This window comes from Lycorma delicatula, chromosome 3, assembly GCF_047948215.1.
Source record: "Lycorma delicatula isolate Av1 chromosome 3, ASM4794821v1, whole genome shotgun sequence".
Classification (NCBI taxonomy): Eukaryota; Metazoa; Arthropoda; class Insecta; order Hemiptera; family Fulgoridae; genus Lycorma; species Lycorma delicatula.
The window spans coordinates 121,289,023-121,315,457 of NC_134457.1; the positions used below are offsets into that span (position 1 = coordinate 121,289,023).

The 26,435-nt window shown below is 33.4% G+C and overlaps 1 protein-coding gene across 1 annotated transcript in view; it reads left to right on the forward strand.

Annotated features, from left to right (window-relative positions):
- The window catches only part of Dscam4 (Down syndrome cell adhesion molecule 4), a 123,873-nt gene that overhangs the window by 82,014 nt on the left and 15,424 nt on the right, over positions 1 to 26,435 (forward strand). Inside the window, exons 25-33 of the mRNA XM_075359200.1 lie at positions 1,478 to 1,626; positions 4,401 to 4,521; positions 5,688 to 5,786; positions 7,512 to 7,697; positions 11,652 to 11,945; positions 13,780 to 13,926; positions 21,640 to 21,792; positions 23,105 to 23,274; positions 24,977 to 25,049. Coding sequence (XP_075215315.1) covers positions 1,478 to 1,626; positions 4,401 to 4,521; positions 5,688 to 5,786; positions 7,512 to 7,697; positions 11,652 to 11,945; positions 13,780 to 13,926; positions 21,640 to 21,792; positions 23,105 to 23,274; positions 24,977 to 25,049 — 1,392 coding nt within the window. The remainder of the gene's footprint in view (positions 1 to 1,477; positions 1,627 to 4,400; positions 4,522 to 5,687; positions 5,787 to 7,511; positions 7,698 to 11,651; positions 11,946 to 13,779; positions 13,927 to 21,639; positions 21,793 to 23,104; positions 23,275 to 24,976; positions 25,050 to 26,435) is intronic.

The window sequence follows — 26,435 nt, forward strand, 5'->3', positions numbered from 1 at the left end:
GATTACAACCTTTTACTATATTCATCTGTATAATATGATCTACAAAAATGAGTTTTTCATATTATTTGTTTTTGCAATAGTTTTTCTTCACTTTTATTTTAAATTATGACCATAATGATTTTTTGCTTATTTTTAACGAATAAAAAAATTGAATCAGTTTTGATAAAAAGACAGTCAGTTGAATTAAGATGTACTAATACTAAAATCTACTTTCTTCTACTACATTGAGGAATTAGAATTCACCCAAATTGATTAAAGAGGCATGTGTCCACTTACCTTCACCAATTATCTTGTCTATCTCTATAAAATTATACCCTCCATTGTTTTTAATTATCATATGTTGGTCCTGAACCAATCATTAACTATTTTTCTTGAGGACCACAGTCCCTCTGTTAAGATGACAATCCCTTCTTCTTCCATTAGTCTTTACACCTTTTTCTCTTTATAGGAATGTAGAATGACAGAAAGTAGTATCACTTTTCAATAACAAAGTATCCAATAAAAATTTAGCAAGATATTTTTATTTACTTTTACATAGGTTAGATATATATCGATATTTCTCTATATATCGTGAAACACATTTTTATACACCTTCATCATATTTCCCTGCCACCAGCCTATTCAGTAACTTAGTAAATGCATTTTTCAGCTCTTTGTTCACTCGCAAAGCAATCTTTTACCCTTTCTGATGAGTTCTTCAGTCTGGCGAAAAGATGGAAATTGGTTGAACCTATTCCAAATTACAAGATGGATGATCAAAAACTTCCCATTTGAAATATTCAAGAGACTGTTACTGGGCCATGATTATGGCACGAGGAGTGCCATACTCATGGGTGTTCTCTCACCCAGTATTAAATTTTTACTACCATCACTGCTCTTGATTCACCCAAACATCATAACTTGATTCACCCAAACACCATAAACTATCTTAACATGTCAGTGAAACTCACAATCATGTATTTTTTACTAAGGCAATTACAAATCTCATTTGACATGCAATTTAGATTTTCAATCTCATTATTCATTTGTAAAATGAGACACTTCTAAAGCAATAAAACTGAGACTAACAGGTTATTGATACTGGCTGACTTTGAATTGAATCAGATTATTGATCTACACAGGTCAATAATGGATATACAGGTAATAGTTACCACATAACCCTCAAAGCAATGGATTTAGATAACTACTAAACTGTCCTTCCTTCTCAGATGCAATAAAACTGTTTATAAGAGACTATTGAAGTGAGAATTAGTAGAAGACTTGGTTCCTTGTTGAATACTAATGAACTACATTGTTTTCTTCAGGCATTGCAATTTCATTATGAGAGTTGGATAAAGGTCCATCACACATCTTGCACAAATACTGACATCCTAGTCAAGTAATGAATGCTTTATTATACAAAAATTTGCAGTTATTTATTTTATTAATTTACTGTAAAATAAGATTTATTTTATTTTTTTTTATTTTTTTTTTTTAGTACCTGCTAGTATCATATCATTTAGCCAAAAAATAATTACACCTTGGAAACGTAATATAAGTTTATTATGTCGCAAAGTAGGAGTACCACAACCAACTTTAATATGGAAACTGCATGGAAAGACTATACAGTCGAATGGAAGATATGAGGTTTGTATCAGGTTTATTATTTCTGTAATTTACACAAAATATCTCAGATCCTACCTAGTAGTTTTGAAGTATAATTTTTCACTTTCTTTCACTCTTCTTGTTGTAATCACTTTTTTGTACTTTCTACATTAAATTTCACTCTATTTTACCACAATGTTTCTATTAGTGATAGCTTGACTGCTCAGTTGGTAGAACAGCATTGGCTGGAAAAATGACTGAATTTTATGTTGCTACACAAGAGCAACTGCTTTGTCACAGGTAAAAGTTCTCAGACTTGTACAACCACCACTGAAGCCCAATGAAAATAAAATGGAATGAGTTCTATAAAATGGATTTACAGGAAAGAAATTTTTTTAGAATAACACCAATGTTGTGACTAGCACATTCACATTCATCCGTAGGTAGCATTTCCCAACATAATGTTAAATAGTATAGGGCCTGGCATGTGTGTGGGTGATGTTAATTTGTAAAGCGTCAATAAAGTATCCTGTATTTGTGATATGCATTGCAACTTGGAATAAAAAAATGTTGTATTAACGCAAAGGCTGATCATACATCTCACTGCTTTCCACTTTATATTTGTATGTTATATTACAGGAATTGATAAAACTGAAGTGTTCATTCAGAGCAAAGAGCAGTACAGTTCCCACTGTACTGTTTCAATTTCAACTGCTATTTATCAAGCAAAGGCAAATATCAATTTTTCCCACATCATCAGTTTTTCTCCATGTACTCAGCTGCTCCACAACTTTGTGTAGCAGATTCTTCCAATATTATTTTATGGTACAAATGTTACTGACAACATGAGCCTTCTTCTTCAGCCTTTCTTTTCCAACCTATCAACTTTGCCAATATGTCATCTATCAGCAAATGAACAACAAGAATGAGAACATTCCAACCAAGTATACTTTAATCTATTATGCATATGCAAACAGTTATATTCTTATAATCAAATATATATATGTATATATTTATTGGTTAATATTTGGGTCAACCTAATTTTGACTTGCATAAAATGGAATTTCTTTGCATCTACAAAGTGTATGGAAGTTTGAGCTGCTGGACATCACTGAATTTGTAGCCATGTGTGTGTCCCTTTTAAACCTCTTAATATCAAGAAGTTAATGCCATGTTCTGTATGTGCTATAATTTTTCCAGTAATGAATGTACTGTGTTCAACAATATACATCATTTTCAACCATTATCTCCATTCTAATACTGAGCAAGCTGATAAACTGCATTTCTTACTATCCATTGTTTCACCCAAACTGGAAAGTTTCAGGGAAGCTCCAGGAAAATAGAAGGATGTGAAACAGTAACATAATCTGCAGCTAGTGTCATGTTTAATAAACCAGTTTTCCACTTAAACGATCCTGGATCCAAATGCCTGTTAGATGGATGACTGAATGTCCTGATTTATAGTGTAAAGCAGTTTTACAAATGACTACTTAAAGATACAGGAAGTATATTAAGCATTAAGTTGTACTGCTAAATCAAATCTGAACAATCGATCTAATCTGTTTTCCAAAATCACATTACCGATATCATTTTTCTGAATTACTAATCATACAACTTGCAGGAATGCTTATGTGGTTTAAAGCTACTAATTTTATATAATTTATTTACTTAAAGTTTAATATACTTTATAAAATTTCAGCTAAAAACAAAATAACAAGGTTTATTGTTGGCAGATATAAAAACAAAGACTAGTAAGACATGATACTACCAAGAAAAGTTGTAAACATGATGTGGCCTGCCTCATTCATTTGAGGCATTGCATTTGAGGCACCTGATAAATTCATGAATTGTTAATATCTTTTTTGATGTCACAGTATGTTTAGTATCCTAGAAATTTTTGTTTTTTATGTTCATTAACATTGATCAATCAGTTTAATGTTTTTGAAATCAAAAAATTTGATTTTTCTTTAAATTATTACATTTAAAGTGTTTTTACTATTTATTTTTAAACTACATTTTATTACCATAACATAAGATGTAGGCTACTTTGTACTTGTCAATTATCTGAATGTTTCTACACATTTATGTCAGTTTGGAGCCCTTTACACTCTTGTGCATCTGCTTCTTGTATTTTTTGTGTTACTCTTGTCATTTTAAAGTTTTTTTATCTTAAATTTTACTTCACTCTTTAAGTATGAATATTTACATCTCTTTTTTCATGGACTACAATGTGGATCATGTTCTTTATCAATTTTCACATCTTTGCTCACTATAATATTTTGTTTAAAGTTTTCATTTTTTTAATCTATTATTTATCAACTTTTTTAAACTACTATTATTTACTTTTTACTTTTTTAACCTCTGGGTTCACATTTAAGCATTACTGCAGAGGATGAGATGAATGATTTGTAGTGTGTGTAAAAAATGCCATGCCTGACCGGGATTCAAACCCAGGACCTCTGGGTGAAAGGCTGAGGCCTTTCACCCAGAGGTCCATAGCACGAGTGGTAGCATTGAGATGCTACCACTAGCGCTGCTGAACCCGGCTAAATTATTAGTTAGTTTTTATATTTTGTTGTACCATTTTTGTTATACCATTGTGCCATGGGTAATAATTATATATTTAAAATTCTTTTGTTACTTTCTTAATTTTTCTTTTTTTGTTTTCCTTTTTTCTTATGTGTTGTGGATAATAGTGACTGCAGAGTTTACCCTGAAAAACTTTCACCAAAGTTTCATATCTTTATATTACAAATATTAAATGCTGATTCCAATAACTCTGTTTAATAAACTTTTTATATTTATTATCATTGCAGATTGGCAAAGATGGTATTCTCCACATAAGGGATATACAACATATGGATCGAGGAAACTATACATGTAATGTAGAAAATTCACATGGAAAGGATGAAATAACTTATAATGTTTATGTTAGAGGTATGATATTTTTATGTTCTCTGAAAATTATATTAATTACTGATTCTGTTTTGCATGTGAAATAAAGAATGATAATAATAATCCAAAAAGTTTCTATATATTATTTTTTCTCATGCAATTCGAAGTGTTTAAATCTGACTCAAAGTGAGTCAGATTTTCATTGATATAAAAGAATTTTGTCATACAGAATGTTATGTAAAACAGCTGCTATTAAATATTCCTAATATTATTTTCCTTTTACTTATCAGGATTTGATTTAATGAATTATTGTAAATATCTGGTAAAATAAATAAATAATTCTAAAAATAATTGATAATCACAATTGCTGTGTGGATAATACATTTTTATTGAAAGTTTCATCAATGAGATAATGGTATTAAAAAAACTTGAGATCATGTTGTTGAACTGAATTTTTTTATGAAAAAAATTAAGTTAAATAATAAAGCTTAGTCATTTTACATATAAAAATGATGCATAATTTTGTTTGCCTCTTAAAATGAAAACATTTAGTTTAAATGATTTCTTAAAAAAATAACAAAAATTAATTTTTATGAATAATATTTTTTACAAAAATCTGGACAAAACTGTAAAAGATTAAACTCAGGTTAATTGAATTTCAGTATGATGAAATGTAATTAAACTTTAAATTACCAAATATTAAATTACTGACATGAAAAATATTGGAATATTTTCTTCCAAAGGACCTTTTGAGCTAATTAGAGCATGTTTTAGTAGAGTAAAATTATTGTTAGTTCATTTTTCCACTGAAAAATGTTCTAATATTCTGAAAGTGAGGAATTTAGTAATTTAACTCAGATATAATGATTTATTAGTCAGATGCTTTATTTTTGGAAATTGCAAGTAATAAGATTTGTTATTAAGTGTTAAGACAACTGAATTTTTTTACTAAATTTTGTCTCTTTGAAAATAGTCTAATTTTTTTACTTGAAAATGTCTTATCAGTTGATTAGTATTGAGAATTTAAAAAAATCATAAATCATGACTTACTCTTTATTATTATTTAAGCTGGACTAAGATGGCATGTTATTAGGAGATAAGAATGAAACTCATTTGACCACTTTTATTTATATTTAATTTACTTCATTATGTTATGAGTGTTATGTTTACTAAATTATTAATTTTATTCAACTTTTTTGTTTAATTAGTACCTCCTGATCCTCCTGTTTTGAGTGTAGCTAGTAATGATATTGATAGTCTTCATTTGAAATGGAGTGATAAAATTCAGAGTGATATACCAATTTTAGGTAAGTAATATTTATAAAGATAAACTTTTATCATGTAGTTAATGCTTCATTTTTTGTTTTCCTTCATATTAGCACATTCACAAAGACTTCTACTTCAAAAAATTGAAATTTAGATTAAAACATTTTAAAAATTTTGAAATGTGATAACCTTTTCATAAGCACAAGCTTCAAGATTATGTGGCGATATCTAGCAAAAAAAAAAAAAAATCTGATGTGGACACCACATGACTTCCTTGTTCACCTATTAAATTACATATACACATTTCTTTAAAATGAAAAGTACATAAAATTTTATTTTATTAATAACTTATGATATTTTTTCATATTTTTTATTATTATTATTATTGAATTATTATTTATCATTAAAAAATTGTTACAATTGTCAATAGTTAACTTGAAAACTTCAACATCCTACGGCTAATCATTTTTGAGTTATGCGACATTAGACGTACATCTGTACATACATATATACGTACAGACATCACACTAAAACTAGTCAAAATGAATATTTGCGTTGAAATATGAAAACCAAAATTTTTCATGATCACAATACTTCCTTTACTTCATACAAGGAAGTAAAATTGTAAAAAATGTAAGAAAAATATAAAAAAATATTGGTAGAAAATCTTTTCTATCAATATTTCTTTTTATACATGTTTATGACAAAAGAGTGAGTGATAACTGTATTTATGCTCAGTAAACAATATTTTTGTTGTTTTTCCGTTACTTAAAAACATAGTATTTTTATGAAGTATAAGAAAAAGTGTACCTTATAAATGTGAAATATTCTGTGCTAATTGCACATATCTTATACACTGATTATTATTAACTTTTCACGATAAAGGCTATTCTAGAATTACAGAGTAATGTAAACAAAAAATGAATAAAAGCAAACTTACAATTTTTTTTTTTAAATAAAAATAATATGAGCAAAAATGATATTTTTTATGATGGTTTTCAGCATTTACTCAGTCATTCACAAATTTCTGTTATTTCCAGCTACATTTCAGCAAATTAATTTTCAAATTTTAATAGTCATTTTGTCATTATATCAGAAAATGATTCAGTGTTACATTATTTTAAACAAAATTTCAAATATAATGAGTAAGAACTAAAAAAACTATATCACAATTAAAAACTTGTAATTTCATAATTTTCTTAATTTACATTAGTCTATAAAATTATTATATGATTGTAATTTATTTAGCGTATGGCACCAAAACACAACACCAATTACAGTCAAAAATTAATATAAGCTACTGATTCTGGAGTCGCCATCAGGAAATCTTCAGGAGCCCCTTTATATTATGATTGCAATATAAAGCATAGTAACTATGGCTAAAACAAATTTTTATGAAGTAAATCCAAATCAGTTATAGTAACAGAAAACCATTACAGTTAGAAATATGGAAATAATGTACCAATGAAAATAACCCTTTGATGTTGGTCACAGTTGAGAAAATTCAGAATTTAGAATTAATGAAATAACTTGCACTTCTTACAACCTTTGCCCACTGACTCTCAGATGGCAGATTCTCAGTGTTTGTAACTATAAAAATTAATATATCCAATAGTTATTTTTAAAAATGAATTTTTAAGAATGTAAATAATATTAACTGTTAAACAATATTATTTTGAGATTGTATAATCTTTGTAATCACCTATATTTCTTTGTTTTTGTATATTATATTTCATTCTCATAATGACTTTTGGTTTATATTTTAGGTTATGTTATAAATTATAAAAGAGATCATGGTGATTGGGAAGAACTGCAGATAGAAGCAAAAGTTGATTCATATGTTTTACATAATTTATGGTGTGGCACTCGGTATCAGTTGTACATAACTGCTTTTAATAAAATTGGTACAGGATTACCTTGTGATATTGTAAATACATTTACTAAAGGAACAGGTGATTTGTGTTTAAGTATATTGCTCAAAATTAAGAGTAATTATTTTTAATGTTTAATTCTGCTTGTTTGTTTAAAAGTTTCATTCCTGTCTCTTTGTAGACAGAGATATTTGTTTCTGTCAAATGTTATTTGTTTCTACCAAAGCCTACCTAATAGCAGGCTGGTCACTACAATGGACTAATTTCATTTAATGTAATAATACACACCATTGATCAGATACTTACTTGGTCATCCATTTCTCAATCCTTGCTCAAAATTGAAAAAATATATAAAATTAATAATATTTTTGGCTTTTAAAAAATTTGTAAAAATATTTCGTTCAAGAAAAAAACATATTTTTTCACTAAAACACCTCCTACAATTTTGATTAAAATCTGTGCTGATAATTTTGCAACTGATTTTCTATGTGGGTAAAAATTATTGTTAGTTCTTAAATGATAGAAACAAGTAATCTGTTTTAGTAATCAAAAACATTTTTTTTTTTGTAGATCCATCATTTAGAATTCAGATAGTACTTTTACTTGATAACTAGTGGTTAACCTTTTGCTGCTTTACAATATTATTGTTACAAAGAAATGTTATACATTTTTAAAAATCAGGAAAAACGTAGTGGACCCATACTATTTCATAGCATTATTATTACAACATAATGTTATATATTTTAAAAAATTGACTAAAAACCTATTTCATCAACAACACGTCCCCCCAACTCTCTTGTTTTTCTCTTTCCTTTTCTCTCATAGCTAAATTCGTGTTCAAAAGCTATTTCCAGTACTCCATTAGAATATCTAAACAGCCTGGAAATAGGATAAAAATCGATAAAGATTGAACTGAATTTTTTTTCTACTTGGAATGGCTCGCAGATATGTCGTCAAGTATAGATAGATTTTCAAAGTGATTTTCTTGTAAGTAATAACCTTGTAAAGTTCCTCAATTAAGTAATAATTGAGGGTTTTTTGAGGAATTCTCAGAGAAAAATCAAGTTTAGGGTCCAATGACACTTGATGACCTATCTGTGGGTCAGTCTAAGCAGAATAAAAAAAAATCATACCAATCCATCCAGTAGAACACCCAGACAGACTGGAAATAGGTTTTCAGCCTATTTTTTATTTTTTATTTTTTTTAATATATAATTTGTCTATTAGCTGATATTTACGTTGAGATATCTATTATTTCATACTGTTTACCAAAAGCAATATAAAGAGGCCATATTTAAAAACTCTAGAACAAATTAGAAGTTTCTCTGGTTTAGAATAAATATCCATTTTTATAACTATTGCTCGAGATCGTAGTTTTGTGTAAAGAAGTGACCAACCACCAATTGATATAATGGTTATGTTGTAGATTAGCTGGTCTCAATTTCAATTCCTAGCAAATGTCTGGGATTTTTCACTCTTATTTTACCCATTTCATCCTCTTCATTAAAATAGTAAAATAAATGTGATAGAATATATTAGTTCTAAAAAAAAACTAGAATTTAATTTAATCTTAATGGCTTAGAATAATATAGTACTGCTATTGTTAACATCCTACAATTAATTACACTGATAAACATAATTTTTGTTTCCTAACATGCAATATCTGATTTTAATCTGTTTTTTGATGCTGAAAACGAATATAAACTCAGAATCTTTCTATCACCCACCATTTTTGAAAAAAACTTTAAATTTTAATTAAAGGGTTTTTTTCATTTTTCATCATATAATTAGCATTTTAAGCTCCTATATTGTATTTTGTTAGCTCATTTTTTATTGATTAACTTTGCTAACATAATTTTTAAGCTATAAATAAACAGTACTAGACAAAGAATTAAATCATATCATAGTCACATATTATGACATCATATCTAATACTGAAGAGTGAGCCTCATGGACAACATTAATCATGTCTGCAGGGTCAAAACATGTGAAAACACAGCTGTATTGTTTTGAATATTAAGCATTGGATTTAGGAATGAATTGATTTTGATCAGTCATATTGCTGTCTTGTTAACAATGCAGTGTCATAATGCCTCGAAATTGTGTAAATGATGTGGATGCCTTTTGTTATGTATGTGGTGAGTTTACCTTAAAATCAAATAGAAAATACATTACACCTTTAATTAAAAGAGCATGTCATTTGTACTTTCAGTATAAAATTGATGATCAGGTTAAGACGTGGGCTCCCATATAGTATGCACTAATTGTTTTATACATTTAAGAGTATGGCTGAAAGGTACACGGAAGGCTTTGCCATTTGGTGTACCTATGGTTTGGCGTGAACCAAAGGATCATGTAACCAGTTGTTACTTTTGTTTAACAAGTGTGTCTGGAATTTCTAAAAAATCTAAACATACTGTAAAATATCCTCATTACAGTCTGCAATCAGGCCTGTATCTCACAGTGAAATTATTCCAGTTCCTGAGCCACCTTTGAAAGTATGTTTCAAAAGTATGTATGATGAAGAATCATACTGAATAAGACAATGATTTTGATTGTGAATTATCCAATAAGCCAGATCTTATATCACAAGGTGAATTAAATGACTTGGTTAGGGATTTAAATTAATCAAAAATCAAGCTGAACTGTTAGCATCAAGTCTGCATGGTTGGATTCACTTCAAAAAATACAAAAAATTTGGGCTTTCGAAGCCAACAAAAAGAAGTTTCTCAGTACTTTATTGATGAAAATAATTTGGTTTATTGCACAAATATTGATGAGATTATGTTGCATTTAGGACAAGTTCATAAACCTGAGGTCCAGCACCTTTTCATAGATTCGTCCAAGTGTAGTTTAAAAGTGGTTCTACTACACAACATTCACAAATATCCTTCAATACTAATCGCTTATGGTATTAATTTGAAAGAGACATACGATGTGATGAAAGAGTTCTTGAAAAAATAAATTATAAAAAACATAGCTGGATCATACGTGGTGATTTGAATTTTATAGCTATTTTGTTAGGCATGCAGTTAGGCTATACTAAGTACATGTGTTTTCTTTGCGGGTGGGACAGCTGAGCTTAGGGATAAACATTATGTTACCAAAGAGTGGAAGAAACTAGACTCCAAATGGTAAACATTTGGAGTCACCATTTGGAGTCTTGTTTAAAATTATTCATGAGCCCTTAGTTGAACCCAAGAAAATATTTTTATCCCCTCTCCATATCAAGCTAGGACTAATGAAAAATTTTGTAAATGCAATGAAGAAGGATAGTCCTTGATTTTTGTACATCAGGCAGAAATTTCTGAATGTAAGTGAAGGAAAAATTAAAGAAGGAATATTTGTTGGTCCTCAAATAAGAGAGTTGGTCAAAGATGATATATTTAACTCAATATTAAATAATGTAGAAAATGCAGCTTGGGCTTCATTTTGAGATGTTTGCAAAAATTTTCTTGTCAAAAAAATCAAACAATTGCCACAATATTGTCAATCAATTTCTTACTTCATACAGAGTTATGGGATGTAGTATGTCTTTGAAAATACATTTCCTCCACTCACATCTAGATTTTTTCCTGGGCAACCTTGGAGACAGAAGTGACAAACTCTGTGAACTTTTCCACTAAGACATTTCAGTGATGGAAAGCCACTATAAAGGGAAATGGAATACTAACATGCTAGCCAATTACTGTTGACATTAATTCAGGATGTGCTTGAGGCTATTTATAAAAGATAAGCATCAGCGAAATTATTCTAAAACAGATGTGGCCATGCAAAATTATAAATTTTACAGATTTTAACTATATTTTCCCTTAATTTTTTTTAAGCGTTATTTTCTTAAAACTAAGAGTGATAGAAAAATTTTATTTACAGATCTGTAATGTATGTAAAAAAGAATTCAAGAAATGGTTTCACACTTAGAGAAACATTATTTTTTTTTTTGTCTATCAGTGTTATTACAATATTTTTTATTGTTTTATAATTATTTTTCTATACTATTGTTTTATTGGTATTGTTGTTTTCTCTGTTTATCAGCTCCTGTAAAGCCAAAAGCTAGTCAGTTATTAACAGTAAATTCAACAGCTGTTACTGTTTGGCTGGATGCTTGGGGTGATGGTGGCTGTCCTATATTGTATTTTATAGTTGAATATCGTGAAGAAGCAAGAGGGGAATGGACGCTAGTTTCAAATCATGTGCAGCCAACTGAACGTGTTCATACTATAGGAGACCTTTTACCAGCAACAAGATACTTTCTAAAAGTTACTGCTCATAATAATGCTGGATCAAATATTGCAACTTATAATTTTACAACACTTACCCCTGATGGAGGTCAGATAACACTACGTAAATAGTTAATCATTTATTTTTAATTAATGTCATTTATATCTAGTTTTATAGTAGCAATTGTTTTAAGCTTTTAATTTTATTTTAACTTTAAAATATACCCTATTCAGTTTGCATTAAGGACAGCTTATTTAGCTAATTAAAGTCCAGTAGAATTGGTAGAGTAATGGATAACATAGGAATGCATTATGGTGCATGCTCTGATATAAATTATTAAAATTAGACAAGGATAGACATGGATTACATGGTTAAAAACAAAAAGTTAGAAAGAAATTTAAATTTCCAAGAAATTTGATCGTTTTAATTTCATCAGAATTTATCAAAGTTTGTTAATGAAAACAAAGGGGATACAGCTGATTGAAGCAGGTATGAATCAAGAATATGGAATTAGTATTCTGTAAATAAAATTCAGAAACATGGCAAATAATTACTGAATAAGTCATTCATAATGTGACTCCATGTTGGTCAGCATTATTCTTTTTTAAAACGAGTTTTAAAAAACTCGTAGTTTTAAATTTATGAAAATTACACCTAAATTAATGTTTAACATCTTAAACTAAGTATTGCAGGTAAAATATTCTAAAAATTCTTGTTCAAAATTCACTGCTTGTGGAAATAACTCGCATTTCTAAGACTACTCTTATCATCATATACTTAAATGTCCAGAGGTCATTTAAGTAATTTTGGTGTAAAAGAACATTATTGAATGGCAGAATACGAGGTGCGTGAGAAAAGTAATGAGACTGACTTTTTACTTATCAAAGTTTTTATTTTTTTTCAAACAACAATATTATCTCCTTCAAAGTAGTTCCCTTGGGCAGCTATACATCGGCGGAGTCGTTGTTCCCACTCCTGGTAGCAGCACTGAAAGGCTTCAACTGGTAGAGCTTTTAACAGGTTAGTCACAGTCTTTTGAATGTTCTCCAGAGTTCCAAAATGGCATGTCCTTTTAAGGCATGTTTCAATTTCAGGAAAAGGAAAAAGTCAGAAGGACTCAAATCAGGTGAATAGGGCGGGTTGAGGAACCATAGGAATACATTTTGAAGTCAAAAATTCCATGATAGAAATTGACATGTGACACGGGGCATTTTCATGATGAAGCATCCACTTGTCTGCAATGTCTGAACAAATTCATTATGCACGATACTCCTACTGTCAAAAAAGCAAATCAGCATAGTTTTGATCTTTGATTTGCTCATTTGACATTTTTTCAGACGAGGAGATGACAAAGTGTGCCACTCTTCACTTTGCCGCTTTGTTTCAGGATCGTACTCAGATCTTCAACATGTTCTCGCCCTTCCAAAAATGATTTGTGCCAATGGAAAACTTGTACTCTTGGTAAGCCATGTTCCCCATAGGCCTGTTTCAACTTTTCAAAGGTCACACATGCAGATTCCCCAGATTAACACAAAACTTGATTTCACAACGTTGCTCTAAATTCCAGTGCTCCATTTTCATAACACAACTTCACTGATGGCGCTGTCAAAATTAATGTGTTGGCTGAACGGAGTTGAAACTCGTACTGAGCATGTGGAAGGGATTAACAAACCAGTCTAGCACAGACCGGTAGACACAGCGTTGACAGATCGCTCGCAGTGTTACCAGTCTCATTGCTTTTCTCACACACCTCGTAAATATATTTTTAAGGTAATGAACCAAGGAATTACATGTTTTATAACACAGTTTTTACATGTTTAATAAATGCCAGTTTAATATAGTGAGCTGAATACAACTTTGGTTATTAAGTTCAATTTTTTTTCAAAATATGTAAAAAGTAACATTAAAAAAATATTGTTAAAATATGAAATTTTTGTTCCAGCAACAATTATGCCAGATTTATTGTCTCCTGCTACTTCAGATAATGATTTTTCTTCATTTTCTGGTTTTAAATTTGTTATATTAATTATAATTCTGATTTGTATTTCATCCATTGTGGGAGCTGCTCTTCTTTACTTTCATAGACGAAGTAAGTTCTTTTAGTTTAATCGTGAAAATTATTTAATATAAAAATATTTTGACTGTATAATTATTATTCTATGACTTCTCAGTCAACATAGAACTTTATGGGCAAAGGTTATTTTTGTTTCATATTTATTTATTTATTTATTTATTTTTTGATTGATTGTGGGCGAAAAACGCTTGGGCGTTATCATCGCCCGGTAGTTATTAAAAGTGCAATATAACTCCGAAATAAGAAGCTATACAAGGTGTAAATGTAATATTAATCATATAATAAAAATTTACTAAAACAAACCAAGAAGGCAAAAGAAAACCCAAAACTAATATCGCAGACAAAGTTGATAAAGCATTAAAGATAAAATAATAGAATAAATAAAGTATAAAAACTTATCTAACTCTGATTGGTTGTGCAAAACTCCCCACCCTGGATAGTAAAATTAAACTAAAAAATCAAATCGAAAATAAAGGATAAAATTATTAAAAAACTATCCTTAAAACATATATAAGTATATTAAATCCTTTGCAGTAACCCAGTACTATGCAAAAAGAGAAACATTCGCTCCAAAACCCTGCCATCATTGCCCAAGACATCACGAATGCTGCTGGGTATATTAAACTGACGATGCAATGCCGCATAACATACACAGTCCACGAGAATGTGGTGCACAGTCATACGGCAGTTGCATCGTGTGCACAGGGGTGGGTCTCCTCCTGACATTAGATATTCGTGTGTGATCCTCGTATGCCCCAACTGTAACCGGCAGAGGACCACTTCCTCACGACGAGAGTTCCTACAAGAGGAGCCCCACGGCAACACTGAGTCTTTAATCCGTCGAAGTTTCCTATCAACAACAGCCGTCCAGCCACTTTGCCATCTTGCTCGCAGTGATTGTTTTATATGATTAATAAAATCAAAGGCAGTAACTCGGGTGGTGAAAGGAGGTTGAATACACGCATCTTTCGCAGCAGAATCCGCCCTCTCATTACCAAGAATCCCAACGTGGCTAGGGATCCAGCAAAAACCTACCCCCTTGTTTCGTTCTTCAAACTCAGTGATTTAACCATAAATGCCAACGACGACAGGATGTCCAGAATAAAGGTTTTCCAACGCCTGGAGAGCACTGTACGAGTCACTGCAAATAAGAATGTTCTTATACTTAGGGCCAACGATACTTAGAGCCCTATCCATAGCGAGTAGTTTCACGGTGAACACACTTATTTCATATTTATGGAAATATCATCTGTCATATAGGACAAAGTAATAATCTACTCCTGTTTCACCAAAATTGCTGTAAGATTCATCTACCATATTTTGTTGTTTAAAAGAATTGAGATTGCTTGTAATTCACCTTTGAACAATTGTACTATCTACATTTTTGCATGCAGAAAGCTTTTTAATACCATGTATGGTTAACTGGCATTTCTCCTGCCACCACCCCATTTGGTCGCCCTAGAGCATAGACCAAATGTCAGTGCCAAGATACAGCTACTGTGCTTCTAAAACAGTTCAGCGACCTCGTTACCTAAAAGCTCCTAGTGAGCTACCTATCAGAGTGAGCGGATTAAGCAGGGTGCTATTCACCACCCGCTTATGTGTCCCAACCGCTCACTTGTTAAACTAAATCTAGATCGGGGAGGCGCACCCCTTGTTACTAATTACTGAAAGTCATTAACGTTAATAACATAAAAGACAGCAATTTAGGCTGTCATGCCTCGGTTGCTGTATGCCAGCTAGTGCCTGTCCACCATTTAAATCGCTTGGAGCTTGTATCTGGCTGGTGGCCAGCGATTATCTCAGGAAAAACTTCCCACAGCGGTGCTATAGGAATCAGTATAACCCAGATTAATTTAAAAAATTCTAGCGATGACGGTTGAACTTCGCAACCTCATCGAGGAACTCCCACACGGTCCGACAATGCGGCTCTCGCCACACTGACTCGCGGTTTATGAGCGGCCAGTTTTTCCCTTGACCTCTAAGTTCCAGGGTGGCCTGGTCTCTGGCCCCCCCAAGAGCATAGCAGTCGAACGAGCATATGATGCTCGTTCGACTGGACCTCCCCACAGACATACAACTCATCAGCCGCTAGGCAAAACCGAAACAGATATTGCTTCAAATCCGCATGGTTGGTGAGCACTTGGGCACCCGCTGCCCTTAAAAATGAATTCGAGGCATACCATCCCCCCAGATCCTGTATAAACCTATACAAGGATCTTCCCTTAGTCGTGGTGTGCCATTCAAGCTAACATGCTTCCATCGCGAGGCTCCATAGCCTCTTCCGCAAGCGGGAAATGGGCACCTGAACGAAATTTAGATCCGGTGCATTGTGATCGCCGTTCCGCTCCGGTTCTACCCCGGCTCGAAATCGCATCCCAAATGCCTCGGCTTCCCGACCTCTTCGCAACTTCCACATGGCTGCCCGAACTTTCACCACTAAATCTATTGGGAGAGCCTTTCCCAATACGGTGGTAGCCTCGTAGGAGGTTGTTTTAAAAACAACAGTGCATACTATTAAGGCTCTGCGCTGGGCACTCCTTAAATTTTGAAGCAGTGCTCTATTTCTATTCAACCTATGCGCCCAAATTGGCGCCGATCATATGCGATCATGCTCTCGAAGACACCTCGGTACACCAAGTACATTTGACGGCCCGACAGTCCGTAATCCTTCCGAGCAATCCTTCTAAGTTTGTGCATCACAGAGACGGCGTCCGCCGCAACTTGCTTAATGTGGTTACTAAAAAGCAACTTGTCATCAAACAAAACACCTAGGTACTTATGAGCCCTTACTCGGCTGAGTACACAGCCTTTATACTTAATGTGGGGGTTACGACTGCTTGATAATTTGTCTGAACCCTTCAGAAGTATAAACTTCGTCTTGGGCACAGAAATCTTTAAATTTTGCATGTCCATCCAGCCCTCGGCGGTTGACAAAGCCGCCTTAGCCATATTCTCTAGCTGCGGTCGTGAATTACCACGAAGTAAAAGGAGACAATCATTGGTGAAAGCCTGGACCGTGACCCCCTTCTGGGAATGTCAACCCCAGAAATCCATTAAAAACACCAGGTTCCACAGCAGGGGGCCGAGAACGGAACACTGCGAGCTTCCCCTGCTGACGGATTTTTCCACAACTAGGTGTGCATCCTTAAACAGAGCCGTGCGGTTAGACAAATGTTCCCGAAGCCTGCAGGGCTTCGGGAACATTGCGGCGTTCCAGAGGACAGAACTCCAAAACAAGGAAGGAAATGCTGCTGCCTCTATGTCAATAAAAATTGCCAAAACGTATTTGCAGTCGGCGCTTTCAGTCTTTGCGAGCTGCCAGGGATCGCGTTGCAACTCGCGCATGGAGTCCTTCCAAAACTTGAGTTTGGCTTCCTTGATGGCGTGAACGTATTCATTACGGGCACGCTGGTAGATCCGAAGACGCCAGCGCGCACGTGGTTAACGATGGTCCCCGTTAGGGGGCAGCGCTGGTACCTTATCCTCGCGGACCTCACTCTTGCGCGCAGCACGCTAAGGTCAGAGGACCACCATTTCTTACCGGGCCTCCGTCTGCGTTGCACAGATCCCCCCCCCCTCCCGCAGGAAGGGGTCATGACGGATCCAGGGACGCTAAGATCAGCGGACTGGCTGTTTATGATGGGTCCTCCATTGGCCTAGGCCGCCGTAGGACCACATCACAGTCAGTCTTGATGGCCCGGCCGATTTGCTCCGCCATCAATTCCACCTCCTCACTACTCTCCATGCGCCACTGCAATCCCTGTAAGGCAGCATCGTATACACACCTCAGCCTGTGTCGATCCAGGCCCCTTAGGTTATAGCGACCTGAATCTGGTGCTCTTAGACCGCCTCCGTAAGCAATATCATAGGTTATAAGCCTACTCCATCCAAGCTGGAAGTATCCCGACACCAGTACGACATCGAGCGTACCCCCCGTGATCCGCACGACGGTGAATTGCTCGTCATACCACTGGGGCATCCAGAAGACACACAAAGAGTCAGAGCCCACCACGATCGCAGAGAGAGGCCGTCCCCCACGAGAATGAATCACTTTCACCCCGTGGAAGCCGACGACCCTATCCGCGACCGCGTACGGCTCCTGGACCAAGAGGTCCCCGAGGTCGTACTCCTCAAGGAGCCTCATGGCCACACTCGTGGCCGCCCGGGAATGGTGCAGGTTTAGCTGCACTATTATATGCAGCCATATCCAACACTGGATTTTGGCTGTGGATCGCCTTGAGGATTTCGGGCTCCTGTACCCTTGTTGCTCTTGGCATATCGTAAACCAATATCTGCGGCTTACGCTCGGGTAACAGCTGAGCCTTCCGCACGTTTTTGGCCAGAACATCGGCCTCCAGCAGTTGCTTAGCCTGCTGCTCACTTACGACCTCCAGTACTACTCCATGATCCCTGGTTTTAGTGACCTGGGAAACTTGGAACCTTTCCTTCCACGGGTCCAAGCTCTTCTTGAGGGTTAGCTCCGTCATCGTAGACGAAGCCCCCTGACCAGGTTTTACAGGGGCCACCTTAACAGTGGCCCGCTTACTTTTAGTTGCCGGCGCCTGGGCTGGCGGCGGCGGACCTACCCGCTTAGGCGCAGGCGCGGCGGTTATCGAGGCGAAGGAGACAGGTTTTTTTACCTTCTCCTCCACTCTCTTAATGGACTTGTGGAGCTCGCCCAAGGCCTCACCCGTTACCGGCTTGAAGCCCCGAACTCCCTCCACAACCTGGTCGACCTTGCTTGACAGTCGACTGACGACTGAGTCTAGCGCAAGGTTCGCACCCTGGAGGCCTTCACATTTTAATGCCAGACCCAACACCATCAGTGAAGATTCTCTCAGGTATGCGTCTACTAACTGACGAAACTCAAGAGCGAGTCTCGATTCCTTTTTGGAGGAGATCTTGGACCATTCGGCCCGCATCTCCACAATCCGTCCTATGCTTCCAGCCCCAGAGGTCACCTGCTTTCCAACAGGCTTCTCTTCCGGGATCTTAGGCCCAGGAGCGGATTTAGCGCTTCCGCTTTCCGCCTTTCCCGACTTCGATGGGAGGCGTACTTCAGACCTGGCGTCTCTCTCAGTGCCATGCCCTTGCTGCACGGATCCGGCTTTCGCCTTGACCGCGCCGCTCGAGGTTGAGATATCTCGCAGGTTTTTCTGCGATGCCACTCCCCTCGGGCGTTCCACTACCCGAGGGGCTTCCGAGACTTCCTTTGCGGAAGACCGGGGCCACGGCGGCGACCTGCCGATTGACCTTCGTGGCACGTAGGGGCCACCGGAGACCAGGTCCTGGGCCAATCCAACCAAGTCCTCCAAACAACCTCCTCCCGGTTGCTCCATCGCTAAACTAGAAAAAACTGCACCAGCTGTGTCGCCAGGCACTACGATCACAGCTTGTTTGACACTACCACCTGCCACAAGACCAGGTGAGCGTCTAACTAGATCTTCCTCTACCGGACCGTCTGTTCCGCAGCCCACTTGAGGAGTCAAAAGTTAAAAGCTCCTATTGACCACCGGTGAGAGCAGAGCGAAATCGTTTACCGAACCTGCCAGAGGATCCGAAACTTATCTGGCCTCACCAACTACGTAAAGAGGACACTGACGATGCAAAGGAAACGTCCTTATTCAGCCGACGGTGGCACTACTGCAACACACTACGCTGCTACTTTGTTAAAAATGCTGCAGCAACGTAGGTTGAGTATAACAGCCACTGATCGTTGTACAGCCCTGACGACGGGTATGTACGACACTGTTATTACAGAAATATCACCGGTAATATGCGTGCAATTTCCAGTATGACGCCAGAGGCCGAGAAGCGATGATTAATACCATGTATATTTAAATGGGTGTCTTTCTGCACTCATTTATTGACTAGGTTGTACATTGACCATTATTTCATCAGTAGTGCCTAGGACCATTGGCATTATTCTTAATACTCTTTGGGGTTCCAGACATTTCATCATACTCATATTATTATGGGATTTGTAACATATTCTATCAACTCTTATTATGTTTAGTACCTTTTAGTATCCTTTGAGGTGTAGTTTTACAGTATATCATGGTGTTCAAAGCCACAGAATAGCAGCATCAATTTTGCCAATCATTTCTTGCTTATCCATGAGGATAATAATTGTCTTCCACAATCTGACTACTCATAACAGATTTTATTTCAGTAATTTTCAATGATAGAAAATGAGATGTATACCAATAAAAGAGGAGACACATAAAGAAGGCTGGTGTAAGCACTTTTTGATGGAGGATCTTACTTATATTACAGTAGTGAAACTAGTAGGATTTTAATCCTTGGATTAAAATTTGGCACCAGCTGATAATGTATTCAATGAACTCATTTAGCATACTACACACAGCAAAAGTCTGAGGTGATAAAATAATCTTTGATTTTGAGCTTTCCATAGCTTAAAGATCTGATTGTTTAATCCTAATGGCAAAAGCCAAGCTATTAGTCTCAGCAAACAAATTGGCCACCTATAGCTTACAAAGGAAGCATCATAATCAATAGAGTTGTACACAAGGGATAAGTAAACTTAGCATGTAGCACTCATCACAGCATTCATTACTGTTTTTTGACACTCATCATCCCTCCAGTTTATCATTTTCAAAAAGATAGTTGACAGATATGAAATCAACATTCTGAGGCACAATAGACAAAAAATAGTACCTATAATTTACTTATGAAATGCAACCTGGAGATCTTGCTTTGAAGCAGTTTCGAAGAATCTACTACTATTATGTACTGTCCTTAAAGAAACCAACAACTCTTCATCTCTTTCCAATCAGATGGAAAAGTTCAGCAACTTCTTGGATGTGCCCATAACAACAAGTAAATATTCAATTACAAATTTGTCTATTTAGCCTTCTAGATCCAACCTCATTCTCTTTACAATTCTGAAACTGTAGATTCAAGTGACATGGCTTAAATTCTAGAGTCTGAATTTCAAATTGGTGTTCAACTAAAAGCTCTCAACTGCCTTGACACAGAGCTTGAGACTAACTGTTAACAATTTCTTCTTCTGGATGTGGTATATTGCATTAAACGTGCTCGTATATTCATCTAATTTTATCTAAGAGCATCCATCTCCAGCACATTTCATTCATTTATATACTACCATTGATCCCACGTTCATCCTGACCAAAACTCAAGAACATATAGGTATTGAACTTCTTGACAAGTCTAACAAGATGCATACTTCAGTATTATATTGACCTCCTCAAATCCTTTTTTCCTAATTTTAACAAATTGAACGGCAGTTTAATAACAGAAAAAAGTAAACTACATTCAAGGTAAAATTTTTTACCTTGAGAAAAAATGCTGAAAATTTTGATTCCCTTGCATTAGTGTGGATAATATTAGAGAGAATCATGAGCTACATCTGAGAATTTCACAATCATGAGATCATCTTTGAATATATTTATGTAAAAATCACTTCCAATAACCAGGAGTGTGACACTGAATAAATGACCTTCCTGAAGTCAGTATAATACTAGCTACCTTGACTATTTTTGATCATTTCATAAATGACAACATCCTTCAGTAGTTGATCTAAGGATTATTATTAATATGTTTATACCATGAACTGCAGTTGTAATTTTCCTTTGTCTTCTCTTTATCCAGTCTTTGTTATTTGATATATCAGTTTGAATAAATTATAATATTGAAACTAAACTAGATTACAAAAAATATTACAAATACTATATACATTTTCAGAATTACAAAGACAAAATGCTATGGGAGAATCAGCATCTGTTGCACAATTACAAAATCAGAAAAACAGAGATCAACAGTATGCAGTTCATGGTAGTTCACAGTCTCAGCAAGCGCTTAGTATAGATTCTGCAACTTATAAAACAGACTCAACAGGCAAGTTATTTTAATAATTCATATTTTATATTTTAATACTGAATTATTTTACTATAATTATTAAATATAGTATAATAATAGTATAATAGTATAATATAATAAAAGTATAAATAAATAAAAAATAATGATAAAAATATGGAAAATGCTGCTACATTGAAACTAAACTTCTTGTTTGTTTTTTTACATGGTTTTACTTTATTCATCTTTCAAAAATTCGACTTATAAATGGGAATCTAGATAAAAATTATATTCTCACAAATATAATCAAGCCAATCAAAATTAATTAAAGGAAAGTTGGATGAAATATTTTAACATTCACGATGGCCATATTTACTTTTTTTAAATTATGTTTCAGAAGTTAAAATTAAAAATTGTACCTTAACCAAATAAAATATATATTTAAGCAACAAAAATAATTTTTTTAATTAATTTTTTCTCTTTTTCTTTGGACATTTTGTTCAAATTTTGGTGTCAGATCCATAAATTTAAATTTACATTTAAATATTATGTAAAAATAGCTCCTCATACTACTTTTATTCCCTCAATAAATTCTACAATAGGAGAGAATTAGCTTCACTGATGGAGGACAAAGTGTTAAAATGTTTTCCTTAACCCCTTAGGTTTGGAAGACTATATACTGAACAGCAGTATAAATTTCATACTGTAAACATTAACTTAAAAATTATACAAAAAATCACAATGTTGTTTACAATTTTGCTTTATACATAGCACCATAGAAATAATAATTAATTATAATTATTAAAATAAGATTAATCTTATCTTTTACATTGAGTAAAAGGAATAAAACAAAATAACTTCACTCAAATAATTATTAGGCATTAAAGTACTTCATCTATGCAGTTAAATAACAATCTTACTTGCATGAAGTTATAACTAAGAATAATACTCACATCACCCTTTGCATTACACATTCAAATTTTCTTAATGCCCACTACAAGTAAATATTGTTATCAGAGAGAAATGTTACAAAAAATGAAATTTATTATTTAAAAGAATTTACTTCAATTTAAAATCTAAATATTGCATAAGTTTGGTTTTATTTTTCTGAATGAATGAATGAAGAAAATTTATGTGGTAAAAGAGAATGGATGTGTTTTACCATCCATGTAAATAATAATAATCTAAATGGCAGCCATTGACATACCTCTTAATGAATATATTTATTAATAGGTTTTTCTTATTTTTTTTTTAATTATGGATTTCATGTCTATTAAACTTATACCACACTACTTTTATCACATAATTCTGTGATTTGTGGCACCAGAATTAAGATTACTTTCCTTTTTTACAGAATACATAGAAGATATATGTCCATATGCAACATTTCAATTATCAAAAACCCCATACAGTGAGAGTACATACAGTGGGAATGTATATAGTGGACCATACCATTCCGTGAGGGGCTCATTTGTTTATCATGACCCAAAACCTTCAGCAGCTGATACTTATAAAGCTAGGCATGTAAGTTTTTTTTTCATTTTCATATTGACATCAGTGCTGTTACTTTTTAAAAAAAAAATTGTTTTAAAATAAAAAATAAGTTTATTAAAAGAAGTAAAACATTAACATTGAGAAGTTTTAAAGTATTGCAGGCTGTCAATATTTCATGTTAAAGGAAATTCAGATTACAGTACAGTTCAGATTTAAAAAATTGATTAAAAGTATGTTTAAGATTTTGTTTATTTAAGATCATGAAGTTTATATGTGTTCATTAAGTTACGTCCTATTTTTAATAAAGGTTTATTTAAGGTAAGTAAATAAATTGTAAAAAGTGAATACAAAAAATGTTCAAAACTTAATAATATTTATTTAAATTGGTGATTGTATGAATAATTTATATTAGCAGTCAGTTATATCCTGACTTGTATACATCAATAATGCTTTTAAAATACTTTTATTACTTACTGTTTCTTTATTAACTTCTGTAGAAGAATGGTAGTGCCTCAGCTTTTTATCTGGAAGGTTGCAGGTTTGAATCCCAAACAAGCATGCCATTTTTCATACACCACAAAATTGTCATTCCATGTTACCATGCACACACTTCAAGCTTATCTGTGATTTAATCATTAAACCAAGAAAAAAATTTGTTTTAGTGAACAAAAAATTGATCTGTCATCTTAACCTTTTTATATATTTTATTTCATTCCCATTTTACTGTCATTTCATGTTTGCAATTATTATTTCCTTTACCCAGCATGTAAATATTTGATGTTTTATGTAATATTTGATCTAGTTGCTATAGATTTTTCAAGACCTAACAAGAAATAAAAGAAATCAATCAATCTGGTGATGTAACAGGTTATTGTGATGAATTTTCATGACAGCATGACGGTCATGATGACAGTTTTCTTTTTATTTTCAAGACATGGTAGATCATAGCTATGCTCTTCAAGGACAAACTATCAATAAAGCATACTATATAATTGTTCTTTGTCAGCTAAGAGATGCTGTTCGACACAAGGGGCCAAAGTTGTAGGAAACTGGCAATTGGGAAATTCATCTCAACAATGCTCCACCCTGCCCATCATAATGAATTTAAGAATCTCTATTCTTGGCAAAACAGGGGATCAAAGATCCTCAGCACCTTATTTAACAGACATGACTTCCTGTGATTTTTGGCTTTTATCGTAGCTTAAAAAAAACTTATCTACTTAAAAGAAAGAGCTTTTAAAACACAAAAAAAATTTTTAAAAATGCAACAAGAGGTCATGGTGCTCACTAAAAATGACTGAAAAATGCTTCCAACATGGACACATTGCTGAAATAAGTGTGTCACATCAGAAGTGGCATATTTTGAAGGGGGCAAGTCATTGAAATAAATAGGTTAAGTAGTTTTGTTTTTGTGAGCCAAGATCAGATACTTTTTGGCCACACCTCATATACCTATACCACAATGGAAGAAAGTCAACTATAGTCTTGAGAACATCTTTTGGAAGTATATTTCCAGGTATTTAAAATGGTGCCTGTAATTTTTATTAACTTATAAAAAAATAAAATATTGACTTGTGCAATCTCATATGTAGATTTTTGTCTGTTACTTTGTAAAATTATAGAACTAATATTTTAGAAAGACGGTTCATTTTATTATTTTGATTACTTGGAAAGAGCTATTCCTTTGGCAAGAAAAAAACTGTGACTTAAGAATATTACTTCTGTTTTTCAGCACAAAGAACCGGAATATACGAAAGTTAGAAGAAAAGGAGGAAGGTTGAGAGATCCTCACTCAGAAAGTCAAGGTAAAGAAAGTACCATACATTAGGAAAGTTATTTTTCTATCTATATATTGGTGATTGATCACAGATAGTTTGAATATTGTATCTTATATAGTCAACTAGAAAGTTAACAGATTATTCAGATCCTATATTTTTCTACATAATGTTGCTCTATTGATAAATTAGGCAATGAATGTCAGTTAATATGATGTATATTTTAGTCAATTTAACATCCAGTGTAATTAAAATGGATGTACACTCCAATTGACCTGGCATCTGCACTCATTCAGATTAACTGTAAACCTTAGAAATATAAACAACATTTTTGCTTGTCTTTTACATGGTATTGATCACCAACATTTAATAGATAATTAAACATTAGTTTCTTTTACTTAAAAAGAGTATAATTTTAGCTATGCAGATATGTATTTATGTACTTGATACAAAATATTAAGTAATTACTTTTTTTTTACAAGAATTTATATCCTTTTTTTTAATTTTATAAAATTAATATTTAGATCATGAGTTTTACATTTTTTAGGCTGTAATATGTGGCTTTCCACTTTTGCTTTTTCAATACTAAATTATTTTTATAAAAGTTTATCAAAAATTCAATATAAATTTATTTTAAATTGTATTTAAATTTAAAATAAGCTTTTTATTTTAATCAGTCTATTAACTATACAATTTATTTTAAATGTATTCAATAAATTTTACATCCAATTAATCCCACTGCATAAGCCAAACTTAATTTGGAAGGTTTAGATGATGACTGTATAGATAAGAATACTTGTCTGTTACTTCAGGAATATATTAGCCACAGAAACAGTAAATTTGACCCTCTACTACAAATGCGCAACACATTAAACATTCTCGTGAGCATATTCATTGTCAGTGATTGTTTTCTATTAGAACTGCTATTAGATGTTACTTTATTAATTCTGTAATATCACGTTTTGTTTTTTAGTTTTGACAGTGATATGGGTATATCAGTGAGTGTTGTAAAAAATTATATTGTTTGTTTAAATCAAAAGTTGTCAATTTTCCAAAAAAGTAGCAAGAGCTATGAAAAAAATCTTGTTCATTTTTAGTAGAAAAATAAAGATATTATTTTAAAATTCATTGTTCAAGATATCCTATGTGATCAAGCCTAGCTTATAAGCGTAAATTTAGAACCATGTAGCCAAATGGAAATTTGAAAATTAAGTGAATAGTTGAGTACTGTATAGTATTTGAGAACTCCATATTTTAAGAGTAACTAAATAGTTAATTCAAATAGATAAGCACTTCAATTACAGTATTTTAAACTTATACCATATATATCATGATGATTTAAGTGGATGTTAACCAATTTCAATAAAATTGTTCAGTGTGGGTCAGTTTTTGCACTCTAGTCACCTGCAACATTTG